The sequence below is a fragment of the Ailuropoda melanoleuca genome, chromosome 16, assembly GCF_002007445.2.
Source record: "Ailuropoda melanoleuca isolate Jingjing chromosome 16, ASM200744v2, whole genome shotgun sequence".
Taxonomy (NCBI): domain Eukaryota; kingdom Metazoa; phylum Chordata; class Mammalia; order Carnivora; family Ursidae; genus Ailuropoda; species Ailuropoda melanoleuca.
The window spans coordinates 79,222,399-79,242,979 of record NC_048233.1 but is presented as its reverse complement, the minus strand read 5'-3'; the positions used below and the strand labels follow the sequence as shown (position 1 = coordinate 79,242,979).

The following is a 20,581-nucleotide window of genomic DNA, read 5'->3' as shown; positions in this document are numbered from 1 at the left end:
CAACTGTGAGATGAACCGGTTTTTAGGATAATACAGACCCATCCATATAAGAAGCTACATTTATTCTATACTGGGAAACAGAGCAGAGAATGTGCGGACAGTCCTGCTTCCTTTTGTACTTTCAAGACACGTGCCTGTGGCAGCAATGACTAAGGTATTATGATCCAAAAGTGTTGTGAGGAGCTCCCCTGCACTTTCTTGGAAGCCTCCAAGAACTAAATCAAGCACTTGCATACCTGACCATTTTTGTTCCTAGATCAAACAAAAAAAAATATGCTTGGCAGGAGGCCATGTTGTACCTTAAAGACAAAATCTTTTATCTTCAGAGGGGAAATATCCACTTCCTCCTACTTTTTTCTTATAGTTAAATATTTAAACATAAGTAAGTCAGTAGTGAGACATGTGGTACCCAAAAGACAGTCTTTTTTCCTTAAGAGAGGAAGATATTTTCCTTCTGCCTTTTTGGTGGTTGGTAAATACACAAAAATAAGTAAAGTAGTACAGCTTTGTTTTCATTTTTGATAATGTATTTAGTAGAAGACTTACAATATTTGGTTTTATTTATGGCTTTGTGTGTGTGTGTGTGAGAGAGAGAGAGAGAATGTCAGAGTCAGTTTGGTGGGTTGTTAGCTAAGCTTAGTTTATGTTGATTACAACATTACTCCAGAGTCAGTTACCTATATGATTCAGTGATTCCACTTCTCAAAATTTACTCTATAGAAATAATCAAATGTGGGTGCAAATATTTACTTACTGTATTATAACAGTGAAAATCAGAAACAATCTAAGTGTCTAATGATAAATGATTGGTTTAATAAGTTATGGTACATTCTGCATTTGAAAGCTGGATAGACTTTATTTTTTATTTATTTATTTATTTTTAAAGATTTTATTTATTTATTCGACAGAGATAGAGACAGCCAGCGAGAGAGGGAACACAAGCAGGGGGAGTGGGAGAGGAAGAAGCAGGCTCATAGCGGAAGAGCCTGATGTGGGGTTCGATCCCAGAATGCCGGGATCACGCCCTGAGCCGAAGGCAGACGCTTAACCGCTGTGCCACCCAGGCGCCCCGAAAGCTGGATAGACTTTAAACCTCATTTTGGAGGATAGTTTAGCATGGTGCTGGAGAACATAAGTTTTGCAGTCTGTGGTCCCAAACTGTTATTTACCAGCTGTATTATATAGAGCAAAGCTTTTTGCTTCTCTACGCCCCAGTTTTTTCTTCTGGGGGTGAGAATACCTAGCTTTTAAGGTTGTTAATAAGGATTTAAGGAGAATATGTGTAAAACCCTTTATGGAGGGCCTGGCATAGGGTGGACAGTAAGTGCTAGCTATGAACATAAAGTTGGATAAGAAAATGCATAAAGATAAGGAAAAATGTTCACTTTAAAACATGAAAAAAAGGTCATTCTAATTTTCCAAAATTAGGCACAATCATAGAAGGGCATAATGGTGTAAGCCAACATGTCCAGAGTAATTAATTGCCTCTCAAAAGGAGGGTTATGTGTGATTTTAATTTTTCTTTATATTTCTCTGAAGTTTTAAAATTTGTATACTTGCATTAACTTTATATTTAACCTTTTAATAGTAAAAATAACTTTAATGATTCAGAAATATACAGAGTAAAAAGTTAGACCACCTCCCTTCGAACGTATCCTCCTACCTCCTAATTGCTATCCCTATAGGTAACTGCTGTCAGATATGTCTCCTTGCAGACCTTTGCGTATACAAAGTCACACTTATGTATATGTGCTTATAAATCTATTCCATCCATTTACATGAATGGAAGAATAGATTTCATATTGTTGTGGGCTTTGCTTTTTTAAGTTAACAGTGTGTCTTAGAAGTCTTCCTTAGTTTGGGCAGCTAGGTAGCTCAGTTGGGTAAGTGTCTGCGTTCGGCTCCGGTGATGATCCCAGGGTCCTGGGATCGAGTTCCACATTGGGCTCCTTGTTCAGTGAGGAGCCTGCTTCTCCCTCTCCCTCTGCCTGCCACTACCTCTACTTGTGCTCTCTCTCTTTCTCTGTGTTATAAATAAATAAAATCTTAAAAAGAAAAAGTCTTCCTTAGTTCAAAGAAATCTGCGCCTGCATTCCTTTTAGCAGCTGCATGGTATTCTGTAGCATGTATCTAAAATTTATTTAACCATATATCCATTTATTTTTTTAATTTATTCATAAAGATTGTACTTTTTATGTTTTAAGGAACATACTTATACATATGCCTTTGTATATCTCTATTTTTTTTTTTTTTGGATGGAATCTTGGAAGTGAAATTGCTGAATCCGAGGATATATGCATATGAAATGTTGGTAGATACTGCGTTGCAAAGCATTTAATAAATTTACCTTGCTACCTAGGATATATGTAAATGCATATGAGTAAAATAATCCTGACTTTTGCCACCACTGCATGTTATCAGTCTTTCAGATTTTTGACTAATGGGTAAAAAGTGGTGTCTCACTGTTTAATTTGCATATTAAAGATTGAGATTGAGCATATTTTCATATAGTAATAAACATTCAAATTTCTTTTTCTGAAACTTGCTTTTTTCGTTTTAATCCTTAGCCCATGTTTTGATTAGCTTGCCTTTTTGATTTGTAGACTTTTTATTATTTGGCTATTACTTATGTTTTAAATATTTATGTATGTTTTAATTTTTTTGAGATTAGCCCTATTGATATTTTTTGTTTTTCGCCTTCACTTCAGAGTTTTATGCCTTTCTTAAGAAAGTCTTCATCACCCCAAATTATAAAAAATGTTCTTCATTTTCTTTTAGTACTTTTATATTTAAGCGTATTTCAGTCTTTAATTCATTTAAAACTTACCCATTTGTAGAGTTTGTTAAAGATCTAAATTTATTATGTTTCAAATAGGTTGTCATGCATTTTGTGTCTAATAATCTGTTTCTGTTGACTTGAAATGCCACATTTAGCATATGCAAAATTCTCATGGTTCAGGAGTCTATTTCTGGGCTCTCTCTCTGTTCCATTCCTTTGATCTATTTGTCTGTTTCTTAACCAACATCACACAAATTTTGTTGTCACTTTATAGGAGAGCACACTATTGGATAGGTCTTCCCTCTTCATCTCTTTTTTCCCCAAGATTATCTTGAGTGTTCTAACCCATGAATTTTAGCATCAGCTTATTAATAAACTTGAATAATTCTATTACGATTTCTGTATGAGTTACATTGAATTTATAGTTTAATGAGAGAAACTGACATCATGTTACGTATCATCATTTATGTGTGTCTTGTATGTCAGCCAGCGGGTTTTTCTTCATTGAAGTCTTACGCATTTCTTGTTAGAGTGATTCTTTAATGTTCTATAATTTTTTTTGTTGGTATTGTGAACATGTTCTTTTTTCCCAATGGATTTTCAAATCAGCTACTACTGACCTATAGGAAAGATACTAATTATTTCATTTTATTCTTTTTTTATTTTTAATTTTATTTTTAAATTTTTTTTATTTTAAGTAGGCTCCATGCCCAGTGTGGAACTTGAACTCACAACCCCAGGATCAAGAGTCACATGCCCTGGGGCCCCTATGTGGCTCAGTAGAGTAAGCGTCTGGCTCTTGATTTTGCTCAGGTTATGATCTCAGGGTCATGACCACAGGGCTGCAGGCTGAGCATGGAGTCTGCTTAAGATTCTCTCTGTCCTTCTGCCCCTCCCTGCTCCCCCCAACCCCCCAGCTCACGTTCCCACACACGTACTCTTTCTTTAAAAAAAAAAAAAGAGTCACGTGCTCTACCCACTGAGCCAGCCAGGTGCCTCCTCATTTTATTCTTGTATCTAGTAACCATCCTGGTATTTTCTCTACATTCTAATAATTATCCAGTCATTTATCTTATATTTTCCAGGTAAGTGATCATACCATCTATTTAAAAGAGAAAAGAGAAATGAGAATTACTTTGCCTTTTTCTTTCCAATGTATCAATCTCTTATTTGTATTCTTAAATGCATCCGGTAATGCAGTCTGCAATAAAATTGCACACCAGCAATGATAGTAGGATCCTTGTCCTTCTCTTCTCTCTCTCTTTTTTTAAGATTTTATTTATTTGTTTTGTTTTATTTTATTTTATTTTATTTTATTTTTTTAAAGATTTTATTTATTTATTCATTCGACAGAGATACAGACAGCCAGCGAGAGAGGGAACACAAGCAGGGGAAGTGGGAGAGGAAGAAGCAGGCTCATAGCAGAAGATCTTGATGTGGGGCTTGATCCCATAACGTCGGGATCACGCCCTGAGCCGAAGGCAGACGCTTAACCGCTGTGCCACCCAGGCGCCCCTTATTTGTTTTATTTTAGAGAGGTGGGGGAGGGGCAGAGGGAGAGGGAGAGAATCTTAAGCAGATTCCCTGCTGAGCACCAAGCTCGTAATTAGAAATGTGACCATTAAATATGAGGTTCATTATAGATTTTATTTTATCAGGTTATGAAACTTCTTTTCCTCGGTCTTCCAACAGTACGAATGGTGGTGGAATTTGTTTTCTAGTGCTCTTCAGCACCTATCAATACGTTTATAAAGCTTTTCTCTGTTCTTGAGTATAAGGAATTATAGTTTTTTTCTAATGTTGAACCACGCTTGAAAGACTGTCATAACACTATCTAGCCAGGATGTTTTTAAAACTCATTTCTGCTGTTTTTATTAAACTTCCCTCCCTTCCCCCCACATCCCCCCACCACACGCGCGCACACGCACGTACACACATACACTGTGCTCTTTTTGTCTGGTTTTAGTATTGAGTTTCTGTGATATTTATAGAACTTATTTGGTGATTTTCCATATTTTTCTGTGTACTTGAAATTTATACAATGCTCCCCAAAACCTCAGTTTCTGTTTGTTTTCTGTTTCAATAATTTATGCTTTTAGTCTTCTGTTTAATTATTTTAGGGTTTTGTGTTTTTTTGAGATGCTTGAGTTGAATGTTTTGTTTATTTGCTTCTAGTCTCTTATTTTTCAATATTGCACCTGAGTCCACTTGTATTTTTTCCTGTTAATAACATATTGGTGGGACACCTGGGTGGCTCAGTTGGTTAAGCATCTGCCTTCAGCTCAGGTCATGATCTCCGGGTCCTGGGATTGAGCCTCGAGTCTGGCTCCCCGTTCGGTGGGGAGTCTGCTTCTCCCTCTGCCTGCTGCTCCCCCTGCTTGTGTGCTCTCTCTCTCTTTCTTTCTCTCTCGGACAAATCTTTAAAAAAAATTTACTGACACTGTATTTGAATAGACTCTGTATTCTGTTTCTTGGGTCCAAATTTTAATCAATTTATTCACAATTATATGGATGTGAAACCAACATTATGTACATTGTCTAAACTATATCAGTGGTCTTTTTCTGTTAAAGGGCAAACAGTAAATATTTAGACCTTGGACCACAAGGGCTCTGTTGGAACCATCCAACTCTGTAAGAAAGCAGCAGTATGTAAATGAATGGGCATGGCCAAATTTGGCCCATGGACCTTAGTTTGCTGATGCTTGCTCTTTTTTCTTACTTAGTTTTTATCTTTCGCCTGACAGTGAGAGAAAGTGTAATACTTTATAATTTCAAAAAGAACGCTTTGAAAATAAAAAAAAATGTATATCAGGCCATTGTCTCCTTAAAGGTCCTTTTAGAGGCTGCTTTGTACCTGGCCATTGGGGGAAAATGGCCTGTCAGCTACCCCTCCAGTGCTTTTCTTCATGTACTTGAGAACAATGGTCAGTTTGTGAGATGACCAGAATGGATATATAGAGACAAAAGGCAGGGAGACCTTGTCCAGATTTTTAGTCCACTACCTGTTTTTAAATACTCACATCGAAGGGGTTAATAGTTAAAACTTCATTTTCTGGTATTTTATGTGTGGCTTAACATTTATCTGAGTTTTGAGGTGTTAGGATTTTTTTCTCTCCTGTAGTAAGATCCAAGAGCCAAAGGGAGCACCACATCCCCCGAAAACGTCCGCGGCTGCTCAGCTGGATGAGCTCATGGCCCACCTGTGTGACATGCAGACCCAGGTGAGCACATTTGCAGGGTGTGTCTCTGCGGAGCTCAGAACACTTGGTTGTCATTAGTTTTCCCAGACTAAATTTAATTCAGCGGATGAACTCAACTTTGTGTTATGTGTTATCTGGACACAAAAGATAATATGATGCAGGCTCTGATCTCAAGGAGTGTGGAATGTACTTGGTAAAATGCAGCAGAAGCCCATGTAACACTTGTAGACTAAAACACAGATGGTTTATGAGAATATGTGCAGCTAACATTAGGAATGTGGAGACTTTATCAGAGGCGGGGGTGGGATGTGGGATGGACTCTGACGAGTGGAAAGGGTTTGGACACAGAGATGAGAGAAGAGGCCCTTCCAGTTGGCATGAGCCCCGAGGGCACAGGCAGGACCGTGAGAGACCTGCCTGAGTGGGGCAGAGGAGGGCAAACTGAGGCAGAGCCAGGGAGATCAGACAGTGGCTCTGAAAGTAGGGAGGATGAGGAGTCCTGAGCCCCGTACTGAGATAAATCTGCCTCCTCGTTCTAGTCTCTAGAGCATGAGTGGTGAGCTCACGTGGCCTGGCAGGGGATGGAAATCAGAGAAGTGGGCTTAATAATTTATTAAGGGAAATCATCTAGAATTCTTAAGGTGGAGAATTCAACCACGCTAAATTGATTGGAGGATTGGATATGCACACACGAGTGGCTATGAAATAATTGCAAGGTGCAGTATATATAAAGTTGCATGACTGGGGAGGTCAGGAACCTGATCTTTGTGACTCACCTTTGGACTCCCAATGCCTGCACGATTCCTGACATATTAGAGGAACAAATGAATGAACATCAGAAGAATTTTCTTCAGTGCCTACAATAGAGCTGGGTACATTTCCTCATTGTATTGTATATCTGAAAATACTGGGAAAAAAATCTACATTAGGAGTTTTAATTGTGTTTCCTAATTGATTTAGCGTGTGTCATGGTTTATTTACATTTTTAAAATATCCATTTATTTTTTGAATGAGCCATACATTCATGGTGTACAAAAATCAAAAGTATAAAAGTTGGCAGTGAGCTGTTTCCCTATCAGCCCTGTCCCCAGCCATCCAGTTCTGCCCGTTTCTTACATATTCGTTCAGAAGTATTCTGAAATATGTAAGCAAGCAGATGGAGATATGGATAGATATAAGTGTGTGTATATGTATATATATGTGCAAAATTGTGTTTTTACCTACTTTGTATTGATGACCCTTTTGGGCTTTCCAGACAGTAACCTTTGGAACACTAATCTCTTCAACATTAAGTAACATTATATAATAGAGGAGGAAGGAAATCTGTCAGTTGATAAGTTTCTTGAAGGGAAATGAGCATTTTGGATTAGTGAGATAATGGGAGGTTATTCCTGGCAGTAAAAATAGGATACGTAGAGGCCTGACGGCAGACAGTAACAAATCACATTCAGGAGACTGCAGGGAGCCTGGCTGGCCTCAAACAATGGAGGCTTTTAGTGAGTAATGAAAGATGAGATTGGAAGGGTAAAGTGAGGGCAGCAGATGGGAGACTCTGAAGTCTGTCCAGTGCGTGCAAATCTGATGCTGTGGAGGCCGCAGAGAGCACCTGTTTCCTGATCAGGAAGTATTAGGTCGGTGGCAGTAGTAGCCCAGTCGGAAAGGAGTTGAGAGAGAGAATCAAGACATCAAGTGATGAAGGACAAGCTGGGCATCACATTTTTTTTTTGTAATTTGAGGCTTTGCCTTTGAATGGATTATAATAACTATTTTGGGGGGCCTGCTTAAATCAACCCAATCCATCAGTTAGTCTTATCTGACAGCTTCTCATCACCTTCTCCCCTAACACTGGACCAAGTCATTATTTCTGGTTTGAACTGTTAACAATAATCTCCTTCCAGACTAGTGTCTCTGATTCTACTCTTGCTTGCCTACACTGATTCCTCACTCAGCTACCACAGGGATCTCATGGATCCGATTCATTTGCTCTCATGCTTGAACTCCCCCAGAGGCTCCATCACCCTTGGAATAAAACCTGAGTTTACCATGAGGGCCCCACATGATCTTTGCCTCTCTCTCTCCATTGTCTTCTCCTGCCACACTTTCACTCTTTCTGCTCCAGCACCCCTCTGCCCCGACCTTTCTGACTCTTCTCCTAACATACCAAACTGTTCCCTTCCTCTGGGCCTTCCTTCCCTCTGGAATGTTTTCCCACCAATATCAATATTTCTGGGCCCCTGAATACATCATGGGATATCTGTGCAAATGCCATCTCCTTAGAGGGCCTTCTCTGAGCACCCTCTTCTAAATCAATTCTCTCTCACTGTCCCACCCTCTGGGACTTCTGTCTTCATTTATAACTTAAGTCTTATCTCTACCTGACATTGCATCATACATTTATTTAATCGTTTATTGTCTGTCACCCAGAGAAAGTAAACTCCATGAGGGCACACCCTCTGTCTCCATGTACATTGCACTATACCAAGAGCCTGGAGCTATGACCAGCACAAAACAGGTACTCAATAAACATTGCAGAATAAATGGGTAAAAAGAAGATCTGATTAATTGTTGACCTGTGGTCATTGTAAGAGTGAGGAAAGGTATCATCTTCATACACTCAATTTCCCATGGTCAGAAAAGATTTACAAATGGAGAAGATTACTCCTATTTCATCTGGCCTGAGGAATTTAGGATAAAAGGGAGGTGGAAGCATTTTTATTGGTGTTACAATGTTGGACTCTTCCACTGCCTTGGACGGAGGGTAGGTACAGAAGAAAGCATCAGTCAGTAGAGGTGAGCTTATGGGGTCATGTAGAGGATGCCCATGAGGGGAAGTATACATGAGACTGATTTTTTTTCATGGTTCTTTCCCTTGTGCCAGGTCGCAGTGAAAGCAGATGCCAGCAAGAAACCCACAGCAAATAAGCAGGATCCCAAGGCCTCCCTGGACTCAATGCTGGGGGGGTTGGAGCAGGATCTGCAGGACCTGGGAGTTGCCACAGTGCCCAAGGGCCACTGTGCTTCCTGTCAGAAACCGATTGCTGGGAAGGTGCGATGGGCCAAGATGTTGGTCCTGTAGCCAGCTGTCTGCATGTATATCTATCTCTGTCCCACCAAGGATTGCTCTATCGCCTTCTATCCTGACATTTTCATAATAGTTAATAATCACTCATCCCTTACAGTGCTCCAGGCACTGAGCAAAGCACTTTGCAAGTACTCTCATTTAACGGTCACATCAGCCCTTCAAGGGAGACTCTCTTATTGTTCCTTCGTAAAGAGGAGGGAACCAAGGGCTCTGGGATGTTAACTGACACGTCCAATCTAGAAAGAGGTAGAGGGAAGATTTGAGCTGGGAGAGCCTGATTCCTGAGTGTGACTCTTAACTGCTTTTCTATACTTCCGGTCCTGGTCACTTTCAGCTGACTCAGCTCCACATCATGGCCACAGACTCGGGCTGTGCATCATCCGTCACCAAAATCACAACAAAGGGCTGAGACCTGACTCAGCGTGGGGCAGGAGATGAGGTGTTCGGACCAGAGGAAGAAAGACTCTCATTTGGCCTCTTCCTCTTCCAGGGATCCCTTCCAGGCCAGACTGTAGTTATCCCTGTCTATTGCTACTGTGCTTGGTTTGGATTCCCCCACCCTCCAGAGCGTGTCGCGGTAACGAACATTTACAGACTTTTATCAGCATGATTAGTCAGGAAACTGGGCACCCTTTTACTCTCCATAAAGCATGGAAAACAGACCACAGAGGTGGAACCTGGGTCTAGGCCTCCGTGTTGTGTAACCCCAGGGGGCGCCGTTTGTGTGGAATACTGTGTGAAAAGTGCTGTCCAGAATTGTGCGACCTGTAGGCACTCCAGCCTCCAGCTGCCGTCGCCTGCCATGCTTTATTTCCTCCCCAGGTGATCCATGCTCTCGGGCAAGCGTGGCACCCGGAGCACTTTGTCTGCACTCACTGCAAAGAGGAGATTGGCTCCCGTCCCTTCTTTGAGCGGAGTGGCCTGGCCTACTGCCCCAAGGACTACCACCACCTCTTTTCTCCACGCTGTGCTTACTGTGCGGCTCCCATCCTGGACGTAAGTCAGCCCCTTTCTCCTGCTTCCGCACCGCGGTCCTGGTTTATAGCTCTGTGGCTTTCTAATATCGCTGCATGTGTTCCTTTTCCAGAAAGTGCTGACGGCAATGAACCAAACCTGGCACCCAGAGCATTTCTTCTGCTTTCACTGTGGAGAGGTGTTTGGTGCAGAAGGTACGCCCGGATAGTTACAAGAAGACCAGCCCGAGCTTTTCCGTGGTCTGCCGCGGTAGTCCTGGTTCCTGCCGCTAGCGTCCAAGGGCCCATTTGAGTACTAGATGCCAGCCCTCCTTACCTTTTCCCAATATTTACAAATTTTGTTTAACTTGGTTTCTTAAAGAAATGCGAATGCGTAGTTTAAAAGCTGAAATATTATGTTAACGGTAATAGTGAAAAGGATCAGTCCCTGGCTTTTCCTTTCTCTACCCCCAAATCCAGTTATCCTCTCCAAATTTTTTCAGCTTTTTCTTCTGTTATTTACTTGTGTATTTTAAGGAGTATACTTCTATTACTATAGGTTGATTTTTTTTCCTTCTAATTTTAACCATTATGTATTAACTTTCTACCAGGGAAGATGAGGATTTCCTACCCCACCTTACCCCAACATACTTCCTCTCCCCCCATTCTCTCAATGTATATAATCAGGTCATAATTGTAGGTCAGACCAGTATTCGATGTGCACAGATTGACAACCGTGAAAATATTGTTCACTGTCGAGCCTTGTAGCAAACCATGGTTACAACAGAACACAGATTTTAGGAGTTTAGACTACATGGTTCCAATCTGTGCTGCGGTATTTATTAGCTGTATGATATCATTCAAGTCATTTAACGCCTCCATACCTTCCTTTCCTCATTGGTGAAATGGGCCTACTTGTAATTCCTACCCCGTAATCTTACCTTACAGGGTAACTATGAGCATTTTAAGAGATGGTGGCAGGATAGTGTTTAGAACAGTGCCCAGCACATGGAGGCAGAAAAAATCGGTATGACTATCATGGCATCCTTTTCATATAAATTTTTTCCTGAAGTTAGAATTTAGGTTTCTTTTTTCACAAGCTTAATTTTCATTGTACCTAGCTGTAATTTATGTGACAGAACTGGGAAAGCATTCTCAGAATGGTCAGCCAGATCTGGTAGTAGGTCAGTTCCATGTGTTTTGTCTTGGAGATGTCCGTCCAGGAGACTTCCATCCTCCCGCCCCTGCCTGACATGGTTTCTCCTCAGGCCCTGCCGTGAAGCAAATATTCCGGCCATTCTCTTGGGAATTCCTTTTACTGCTTGACTGCTTTTTTCTTTGGATCCTCTGTTTCCTGGGTTCCCTTTTAATACATGTTACTACCTTTATTTCGGTGGAGCAGCTCCTAGGAAAGAATGAATAGGAGGTAAAACTTTTGAGACCTTGAAATATCTGAAAATACTATAATTCTCTTGTCTACCTTACATTGCCTGGGCTTAGAATTCTAGGCAAAACTGTTTTCCTCTGTAATTCTGAAGACATTGTCTCACTGTCTTCCAGCTTCTATGGGTGAGAAGTTAAGATTTTGTTCTTTATTTTTTTAGATTTTATTTATTTATTTGACACAGAGAGAGAGAGAGAGGGAGAGAGAGAGCACAAGCAAGGGGAACGGCAGGCAGAGGGAGAAGCAGGCTCCCGGCTGACCAAGGAGCCTGATGTGGGGCTTGATGCGGGGCTCAATCCCAGGACCCTGGGATCGTGACCTGAACCGAAGGTGGACGCTTAATCGACCGAGCCACCCAGGCGCCCCTTAGATTTTGTTCTTATTCCTGATCCTTTCTGTGTGATCGGTTTTTCTCTCTTTGCAAGTTTCTTTTTCCTTCTTTCTTTTGAATTACCTTGATTTTTTTTTTCTGACTTCTTTTTGTGTTTGTTTGGAACAAGTATGACTCATGCTTGGAATCAGAAAGCTTCTTTATTTCGTTTGTTTTTTTTCCTGTCCTTTTTGAATTAACTCAGTGGGGAAACTATTCACCTCTTTCCTAAATAAAAACTTGGGCAGTCCCACGTCTTTTCTAATGACTCTTAATAAACAGTTCTAAATAGAAAATCAGTTTCAGACACAAAACACAAAACTAAGTCCTTGGGTAATTCCATCTGTGTAATAGCTAAAGGATCCAACTTACTTAAAGTCACCGCCACTAAATAAATAAATAAATAAATAAATAAATAAATAAATAAATAAATAAATAAATTAAATAATAAAGTGACCACTACTTTCCCCTGGTCAGGCCTTTAAGCTTCTGGAGGCCAGGAAAGGGTGTTATGGCCCTTCATCTGTCCTTTGAGGCCTTTACCATCCACCACCCTCACCCCTGTTGCTAATCTTGATATCTGACCCCTTCAGGGTTGAAACGGGGTGTCGGAGGGAGGAAGATGAGCCTGGAAGTCAGGAAAGTCCTAACTTGCCTAGCACTGTCATAAATTTGCTTCATGCTGTCTGGACCTGGCAGATATTTAACTAACTTTTTTTTTTTTTTTTCTCAGATGCTTTTGTGGATTTCATACCGGTCCAACTTCAAACTCTTGCTTACCCTTCATTTGTCTTAGCTGGCTGTTTTCTGCTTGGCCCATTTAAGGACCCATTCCACACAGATTAGTTTTGCAGGGTTTTCATTGTTCCCTCCTGATGATCTCTTAGAAATGATTACTGTGGTCCCAGATATCTCTTTCACACTTTTCTATATGAGAAAACTGGCACCTTTTTCTTACGCTCAGTGGGATTGTAGTCAGTTAACAACTGGGTCTTCCTATTCAGTCAGACTCACTAGTGGACTTTTTCCAGGAGTGAGTCAAATACCATCAGCTGTATCCCACTGGTGGCTCAGGACAGGTATGCAGCTCTCTGAGTGGCCCTTTCGAAGTCCCTCTCTGGACTTGAGGTTAGCTGGAACCATTCCATGCCTCGTCCCTCTTGGTTGTGCGATGGTGGTAGAGTACCCATGGGTTTCTTCAAAGAACCCCCTTCTCGATTTCCCTTGCTCTCTCCCCGTTTTATATCCTCGCAGTGAGTGAAGAGTTCAAGAATCATGTAAACAGTCCTTGGCTCCCTACCTTGAGGGATGTCTTAAAGCTCAATTTGAAATTTGACGTCTGTTACATCTTGTGTCTTACACCTTGTTACGCTGGTCTTGGCCAAATGCTGCTGATCTTTGGTTGCCCATTTCCTACTGATCTTTGGTTGCCCATTTCCTGTGTAAGAATGGGACACTAAAATGTGAATTGGAAGCTCTGTGGGTATAAGAACTTGTCGACTGGTAGACTCAACTGTGTGGTACTCAAGTAGCATGTTCTGGCCATTTCGCTGGGAGACACCTGACTATTAATTTGTTAGGTCTTTTAGTGCCTGAGACTCTCTGGTTTGATATTTCCAGAATTAATCACTGCTCTTCAGACTTTCAGCCAATCTGTTTCCAGCCTTGAAGACTATGTTGTACATTCCCTCTCTGAGCCCCTCTGATGCTATGGAAAACCCCAACTTGAATTGTCTTGGCCCCTCCCCTCTAAAGAAATGCAGGCTTCAGTTTTCTTGTTTGCCAAGCTAGTTGCCACTCTTATACCTACTTAAAATTTCAGAAAATTTTATTGATATCTCATCTGTGGCATCTCCTCTCCTTTTCTCTTATTCCTCCTGGGTGTTTCTATTTTAAATAATTCTTTAACTATCGTGTTGGTGGTATTTCAAGAGGGAGTGAAAATAATTCCATATATCCTGCCCTTCATCAGCACAGAGACTCACCTAAATGTCAGGCATGTTATTATGTATATTCCTAACGATTATTCATTTAATCCCCACCACAGTCTTGTGAGGGTATTTTTGTCCCACATTTTACCTAGTTATAGCTGGAAACACTGAGCCTCAGGGAGATAACATATTTTTCTTAAAGTTATACAGACAGAAAGTCTAAGAGTTAGAACTGAAACTCAGGTCCCCTTTCTGCAAGTTCCGTCTTGTTTCTACATCATCACAACTGCTCCCTGACAGAGACTCAGTTCTTCTTCTGCTGTTGGATCCTTTTACTTTCTTGGCACCACCATGGTCCACTTTATTTGACAATAGATCCAGATACAGTAGCACTGACATAATCCGCTAGCAAAGTGCTTTGTAGTAATTTCCTTGTTCACTGAAGTTTGTTCAATGCTTTTCACAAATCATTAGGTATTTCATTTCTAGATTGTGCTTTAGTTAAGCAGGATTTTTTATTGAGATTTAATCTAAATCATATTGAAGGGTGTCATGGTAAATTTATATTATACTGGTTGCCATAGAAGTGTGAGAGTCAGTTGAGTCGAACAGTCAGCGGGTGAATACTGCCCACAGACGATTGTGATGAGGAAGTTGTGGGAGAGCAGAGCAATAGAATACGGGCATATTTCAAGAAGAGACATAAGTTAGGTACAAAAGAAAAGTATCCTATCAATAAGATGACCAGGAAGTACCATGAAGGTAGCTAATATCATCGTTCTTGACTTCGACCTCCTCTAAACAGACAAGTCTTTTATGACTTTACATCCTCATCAGGCCACACTTAAAACATTTATTGAGACACCTGACAAAAGAAGGCCATTTGTTAATCAGAAAGCTCCTCCTAGATTATTTTTTTGTTTTTGTCCTTTGCTTTCTGTAAGTGGGTCTCCTGCCATATCATTGGTCCGTTAATTGGGTGGCATCTGGCTTCACCCCAAGTCACATAGTCACACACAGAGTTTCTATAATGACAGCTTAACCACTGAGCCTTCTGGGAAATTAAATTCATCTGCATTTTTGTTTCAGTTCAGAGAATTCCTCTTTAAGGCTCAAGTTTCTAAGCATTTCAGGCCTTAGCATCCTCCCATAGGGACCAGGTCCTCGGTGCCTGTGTCTTTCTTTTGCAGTTGTTCATTATCCAGGCCGTGCAGGTGCTCCCTAATTTCCCTGGTGGCTAGAAGCCTCACCAGAGTATAAACACCCCCCCCCTCTCTGTGGCACTTTTAATTGTTAGTGTTTCTCATCTGTTCTCCAGAGGTAATTGGCCCCAGAGAGAGCCTCCAGGAACGTAACTGCTGAAACTTTCTCAGTTTATTGGATCACTAAGTGCAGGGTCATCACAGCAAGTTCGGCTGATTGCTTTTGATTCCTCTCCCGAGACTCACCCTAGCTGAAACAGAGGCTGTTCCTTCCTTACTTTGTCATTCTGGAGACCAGCTACCCTGCAAATGCCTAGATGAGGGTCATTCCTAGGTCAGTGGGCATGTCTTACAATTTTCTCAAGTAACACCTACTTACGGGCAAGTTCAGTTTTACGTCACTTGCTTTATGGAGCATACATGTAAAGTCTTGGGCCCCACCCCAGACCAACTGAATCAGAAACTCTGGGGGTAGGGCCAAGCAATCTGCATATTGACAGGCTCTCCAGGTGCTGGATGCATGTTCAGTTTGAGAAACAGTGCCACACAAAAGCAAGGAGGATGGTTGTGGGTGCTGGTTTGTTTTTCTTAAATGGTAGGCCTTCCTGCATTCTTTTGTCCTCGATCAGACTCTAGACATAGTTTGATAAAGTAGAAAAAGTAAAGTGAGTTCTTCTGTGTCTAGGGGCTTTAGAAGAACACAGGACAGCTTATAAAATTATTAGTTTAGATTCTTGCATCTATAGGCCTCAGAAGTCTATTCAGTTGTCTGGTCTTCAAAGACAGCATAGTTGAGCAAAGCAAGGGAATTATCAAAAAAAAAAAAAAATGCCCGGAGAGAACAGAAAACCTGTAGTTATATGATTTGGGTCCCAATCCTGGCTGCTCCTGTTGCCTTTTTGGATCTGGCTGCTACTGTCAAAATGGGTTCCTAGAAGTAATGTTTTGTAGGTGGGCTGCTTTTCAGTCCACTGTGCACCCTTTGCTTACATGCTCCTTTAGTGGGGGTACGGATAGAGCTCTCATATTTACAGAGCTTTTGGGCTGTGATATTTGGGCTCAGCTGATGCTATCAGTCCCCACAGAGAGGTCACTACCAGGATGCATTTAAATTAGAAGCATGACATTGACGTTAGGCTTTGAGGTTAGGCCTAGAGTTGAACGTCAGGTCCCTTGCTGACTAGTTCGTTATTTGTAATTTCTGTCAGCCTCCCTTTCCTCATTTGTAAGATGGGAACGTTGGCGCGCAGAATTTAATTTCAATTTAGTACCGCAGGTAGAGCCCTCAGTTGGAACTGGTTAAAGCCAGTGCTGCATAAATGGTATTACTAATAGTCATCTTCATGTTAGACAGCCTCTCCTGATAAATGCTAAGGAGAGTTCCTTACGGAAGAGTTCACCTGTTTACACATATTCTAGTTAGTTCTGGAGATACTCTAAACTACAGTGTACTTCTGGAGACGATGGTCTCAATCGTGCAACTGTAGTATTGTTCACATGTCTGCTCATTCAATAAATGTTTATTGAGCAACTACTATCTATGTGTCAGGTACTGTTCTAGGTACTAGGGATACAGTGACAAAAAATAAAGTTCCCGCCCTTATGGTGCATATGTTCTAGTGAGAGAGACAGATAAAATCAAAACTAGCCAACTCATTAACTAACTTACTCTATGCTTATAACTCACTTACAAGTTACTCTACATGTTAGGAGATGGGGTGATGGATAAGGTGCTCTTTGAGATAGGGTGGTTGGGTCTGTTCTCTTAAGCAGACCCCTCAGTGATGTGAAGGACCAGACTGTCTGGGAATCTTGGAGAAGTGATTTTCAAAGCAGAGGGCACATATTACTTAAATAGGTGCTTAAAGATGAATTGATTTATTATGTGTTTCTTTTTTAAAATGTAAAGATGATAAAAAAAAAACCTTGCAGAAATTTTCACTTATAACCTGTTACCCTTGTTAACCTAATGGAACAAAAAAAATTTCCCTAATAATATTTTTCTACATTTGTTAATATTTACGCGTATCTTAGTTAAGCGTACCTAAAATTCCTTTTTATCACTTAAGCATTTCCTCATGTGGCTTCATAATTTTATAATAATAATTTTAATAATGTCAATGATTCCATTAGGGCTTTTTGTAAACAAATTATAAAAAAATATGTGCTCAAAGATGTTCATTGAAGCTTTATTTACAGTTCCAAATATTGTAAGCAACTGTGTTTGTAAGAGTATATTTAGATTACTTCTTGTGTGTTAGTAGCACTGCAGTGAAAATCTTTAAACATAAGATTTTCTTTCAATTATTTGTATGGATTAATTCCCAGGAGAAAGATATCTACATCTTTTTTTTTTTTTAATTCTTGATACACATTACCAAATGATTTTCCAAAAGAATAGTAACATTTAACTTTATCACCGGGAATAATAAATAAGTAATATAAAATCCAGTAATATGTAGACTGATTTAACACTGTTTTTACTACTTAGATAAAATTAAAATTAAACCTTCTAATTAGCAAAAATTAGAACTTTACTTTTTTCTTTTGAGTTTCATGATTTACTCATGTTGAACATATTATGACTAAAAGTATTTCATCTTGTGTTATTTGTCTTTTTGTGAGGACGACTTATTTTATTTATATATTTATTTATTTTTAAAGATTTTATTTATTTATTTGAGAGAGTGAGCAAGAGAGAGCACTAGCCAGGGGGAGAGGCAGAGGGAGAAGCAGACTCCCTGCTGATCAGAGAGCCCCACGCAGGGCTCCATCCCAGGACCCTGGAATCATGACCTGATCCAGGAAGGCAGACTTTTAACCAACTGAGCCACCCAGGTGCCCCAGGACGACTTATTTTAGGGGGTTTAAAAAAATAATCACCTTGGGTTTCTCATCCTTCTTAACCGGGCATAGGATGTGTAAGACTCAAGCCAGGGGCTTTTCTAACATTAGTCCTACTGTGAAAATATCCAGTATTACAGTATTTAAGAGAAAGCCCTTACACAGTAACAAATTGATAAATTTTTTTTCTTATGGAAATTGCTTCCTGCCTGGCTTCACCAAGTATCTGTGTTTTACCAAACTAATTTCCTCTAACTTCCACCCACTTTTTTCTACCCCTTTTTCTTGCTGGAATATTTAAAAGCAAATCATACAAATCTTATGTCACAATTAAATACTTCAACATGCATCATCTTTAACTGATTAATCGGGACTTTTTTTTTAACATGACTACCTTCACACCTAATAAAATTATTAATTCCTCATTATCATATAAAACCCACATCTAAACTTCTCAAATTTCTAAAACACATCATTTGCTTGGTTTGTTTGAATCAGTTGGATCCAGGCAAAGTGTATGCCTTGCATTTGACTGTTTTACCTCTCAAAATTTAAAAATCCTGTAACAATTCTCTCTTTCCAATTTTTTTTACATCATTAATTTGTTAAGAAACTGGTACCTATGTCCTGTAAAATGGTCCATATTCTTGATTTGACTGGCTCCTTCCTCACGATGTTTAACTTATTTGCTTTATCAGCCCACCCCCTATTTTTCTGAGATAAAAGTGGCAAATATTTTCTTCGGTTTGTCCCTTGTCTTGGCTTTGCTTATGGTGCTTTCGGTCATGCATAAGTCATCCATCTATATTTTTAATGGAGCTGAATTTATTGATTTTTAGCTTGATTTTGAAATTTGAGCCATGTTTATCACGGTTTTCTCATTCAAGAGGAGCCCATTCATTTTTGATTCAAGTCTCTGTATGGTTTGAATTGTTACATTTAGAGTCTTGTATCCATTTGGGAATTATTTCATAGCACGTTCTTTTTAAAGATTAAGCGCTCTTCTCCAGGTGCTGTTTTAGGTACAAGAGTTACAACGTGACAAGGCCAACAATATCTAGTTTCAAGGCTGTTGCTCCTGTGTGGGAAGACAGACCACAAAGATGGTTTCAGATCATGGTAAATGCTAGAAAGATGATTTAAAAAAAGACGAGATGATAGATACGGGCTCTAAGAGGCGCCTCTGATAAGGTGATATTTGAACCGATTTCTGAATCATAAGGTAGGATTAGCCACGCCGAAGCCTGGGGCAAAGCTGTGCAGGCCAGCGCAGTACTTAGCACAGAGGTGTCGAACAGGAAGAGACCCTGATACTAAATGCTGGGTACGAGCCAGGCCCAGCACTAACACACCTGCCCCCCATTAACTCCTGTATTTGTTTGTTTATTTCTCACGTATTTCCTATGCTGAGCTGCTGAGGTCGGTACTGAATATGAAGGCACTGAGTTTGGGAGAGTTGAAATCATTGGCCTCTTCTCAGCCTGCAACGGGCTGGAAGGTGTCACCCTGCACCGTGAACTATTGCTTTTACCTCTGCAGGCTTTCACGAGAAGGACAAGAAGCCGTACTGCCGGAAGGATTTCTTAGCCATGTTCTCGCCCAAGTGTGGCGGCTGCAACCGCCCGGTGTTGGAAAACTACCTTTCAGCTATGGACACCGTCTGGCACCCGGAATGCTTTGTGTGTGGGGTCTGTACACTCGCTTCTCTTTTGGACGTAGGGAAAGTCCAGGGTCTTCCTTTCTGAGGGGCAGCACAGCAGCTGGGAAGAGGGTTCACAGCTTGGGGTGAGGGACTGATGTGGGCCCAATAAAGGAGGCCCAAAACACAGCACCCAGTGTGGGCATTTGCTCATCTCTTTTGCAAGTGGGTGATATTCTCGCCGCCACTGGTCAGGTAACTGGCTGGAATTTCAAGGCTGCAAGTTTTACTTTGCTGATGTTCTACTTCTTGACATCCTTTCCTTTCCCTTTGCTCTATCCCCCAGGACTGCTTCAGCAGTTTTTCCTCCGGCTCCTTCTTTGAGCTGGACGGACGTCCGTACTGTGAGCTCCATTACCACCAGCGCCGGGGAACACTGTGCCACGGGTGCGAGCAGCCCATCACCGGCCGCTGCATCAGTGCCATGGGCCACAAGTTCCATCCCGAGCACTTCGTCTGCGCTTTCTGCCTGACACAGTTGTCAAAGGGCATCTTCAGGGAGCAGGATGGCAAGACCTATTGTCAACCCTGCTTCGTGAAACTCTTCCCGCTGTAATCTCAGCTGAACCCACAGTGTCCGCAGATGCCCTACAGAACTTCAACCAGGAGGGGAAGGAGTATTTTGTCGTTACTGCACTTCAGCTCAGTGGGCGTATAGAGAAAGTAAAGGTGATGAACTCCTAGTTGCTGCATGGCTAGGCTCGTAGTCTTAGGTTTTAGATTTCTAGTCTTACTGTTTTTCTTGATCAGGTTCTTGGATTTAGGTCTGGGTCCTGCCACTCATGCCTCCGCAGATGCATCTACCACATGCGCACATTCATTCCACCGCTGGTTTTCTCAGATTTCTCCCATTTTCACTCCTGTGATGGCCCTCGTCCCTGGGCCTTTTCACGCCTCCCTTGTTTCCCTGTGACTCACTTTCACATGACCAATGCATTACCCTCACTGTCAGGAATCCTGAGGCTCTCTGCATCTCTCTTTGGTGTACTTCTCTTTTTCAAGAGGAAGTAGATTTTAACTGGAATACTTTGAGTACTGACATCACTGATAAATAAAACGGCTTTCAGTTTTCATGTC

General features: G+C 41.0%; 1 protein-coding gene across 2 annotated transcripts in view; it reads left to right on the top strand.

Annotated features, from left to right (window-relative positions):
* Window positions 1-20,581, top strand: part of LPXN (leupaxin) — a 32,712-nt gene extending 12,131 nt beyond the window's left edge. The window contains exons 2-7 of one of the 2 annotated variants that reach the window (XM_034645714.1): window positions 5,901-6,000; window positions 8,858-9,025; window positions 9,884-10,057; window positions 10,149-10,230; window positions 19,345-19,493; window positions 19,791-20,581. In XM_034645714.1, coding sequence (XP_034501605.1) covers window positions 5,901-6,000; window positions 8,858-9,025; window positions 9,884-10,057; window positions 10,149-10,230; window positions 19,345-19,493; window positions 19,791-20,060 — 943 coding nt within the window. In that variant the 3' untranslated portion in view covers window positions 20,061-20,581. The remainder of the gene's footprint in view (window positions 1-5,900; window positions 6,001-8,857; window positions 9,026-9,883; window positions 10,058-10,148; window positions 10,231-19,344; window positions 19,494-19,790) is intronic. The other variant, XM_002928224.4, reaches the window with a different exon arrangement.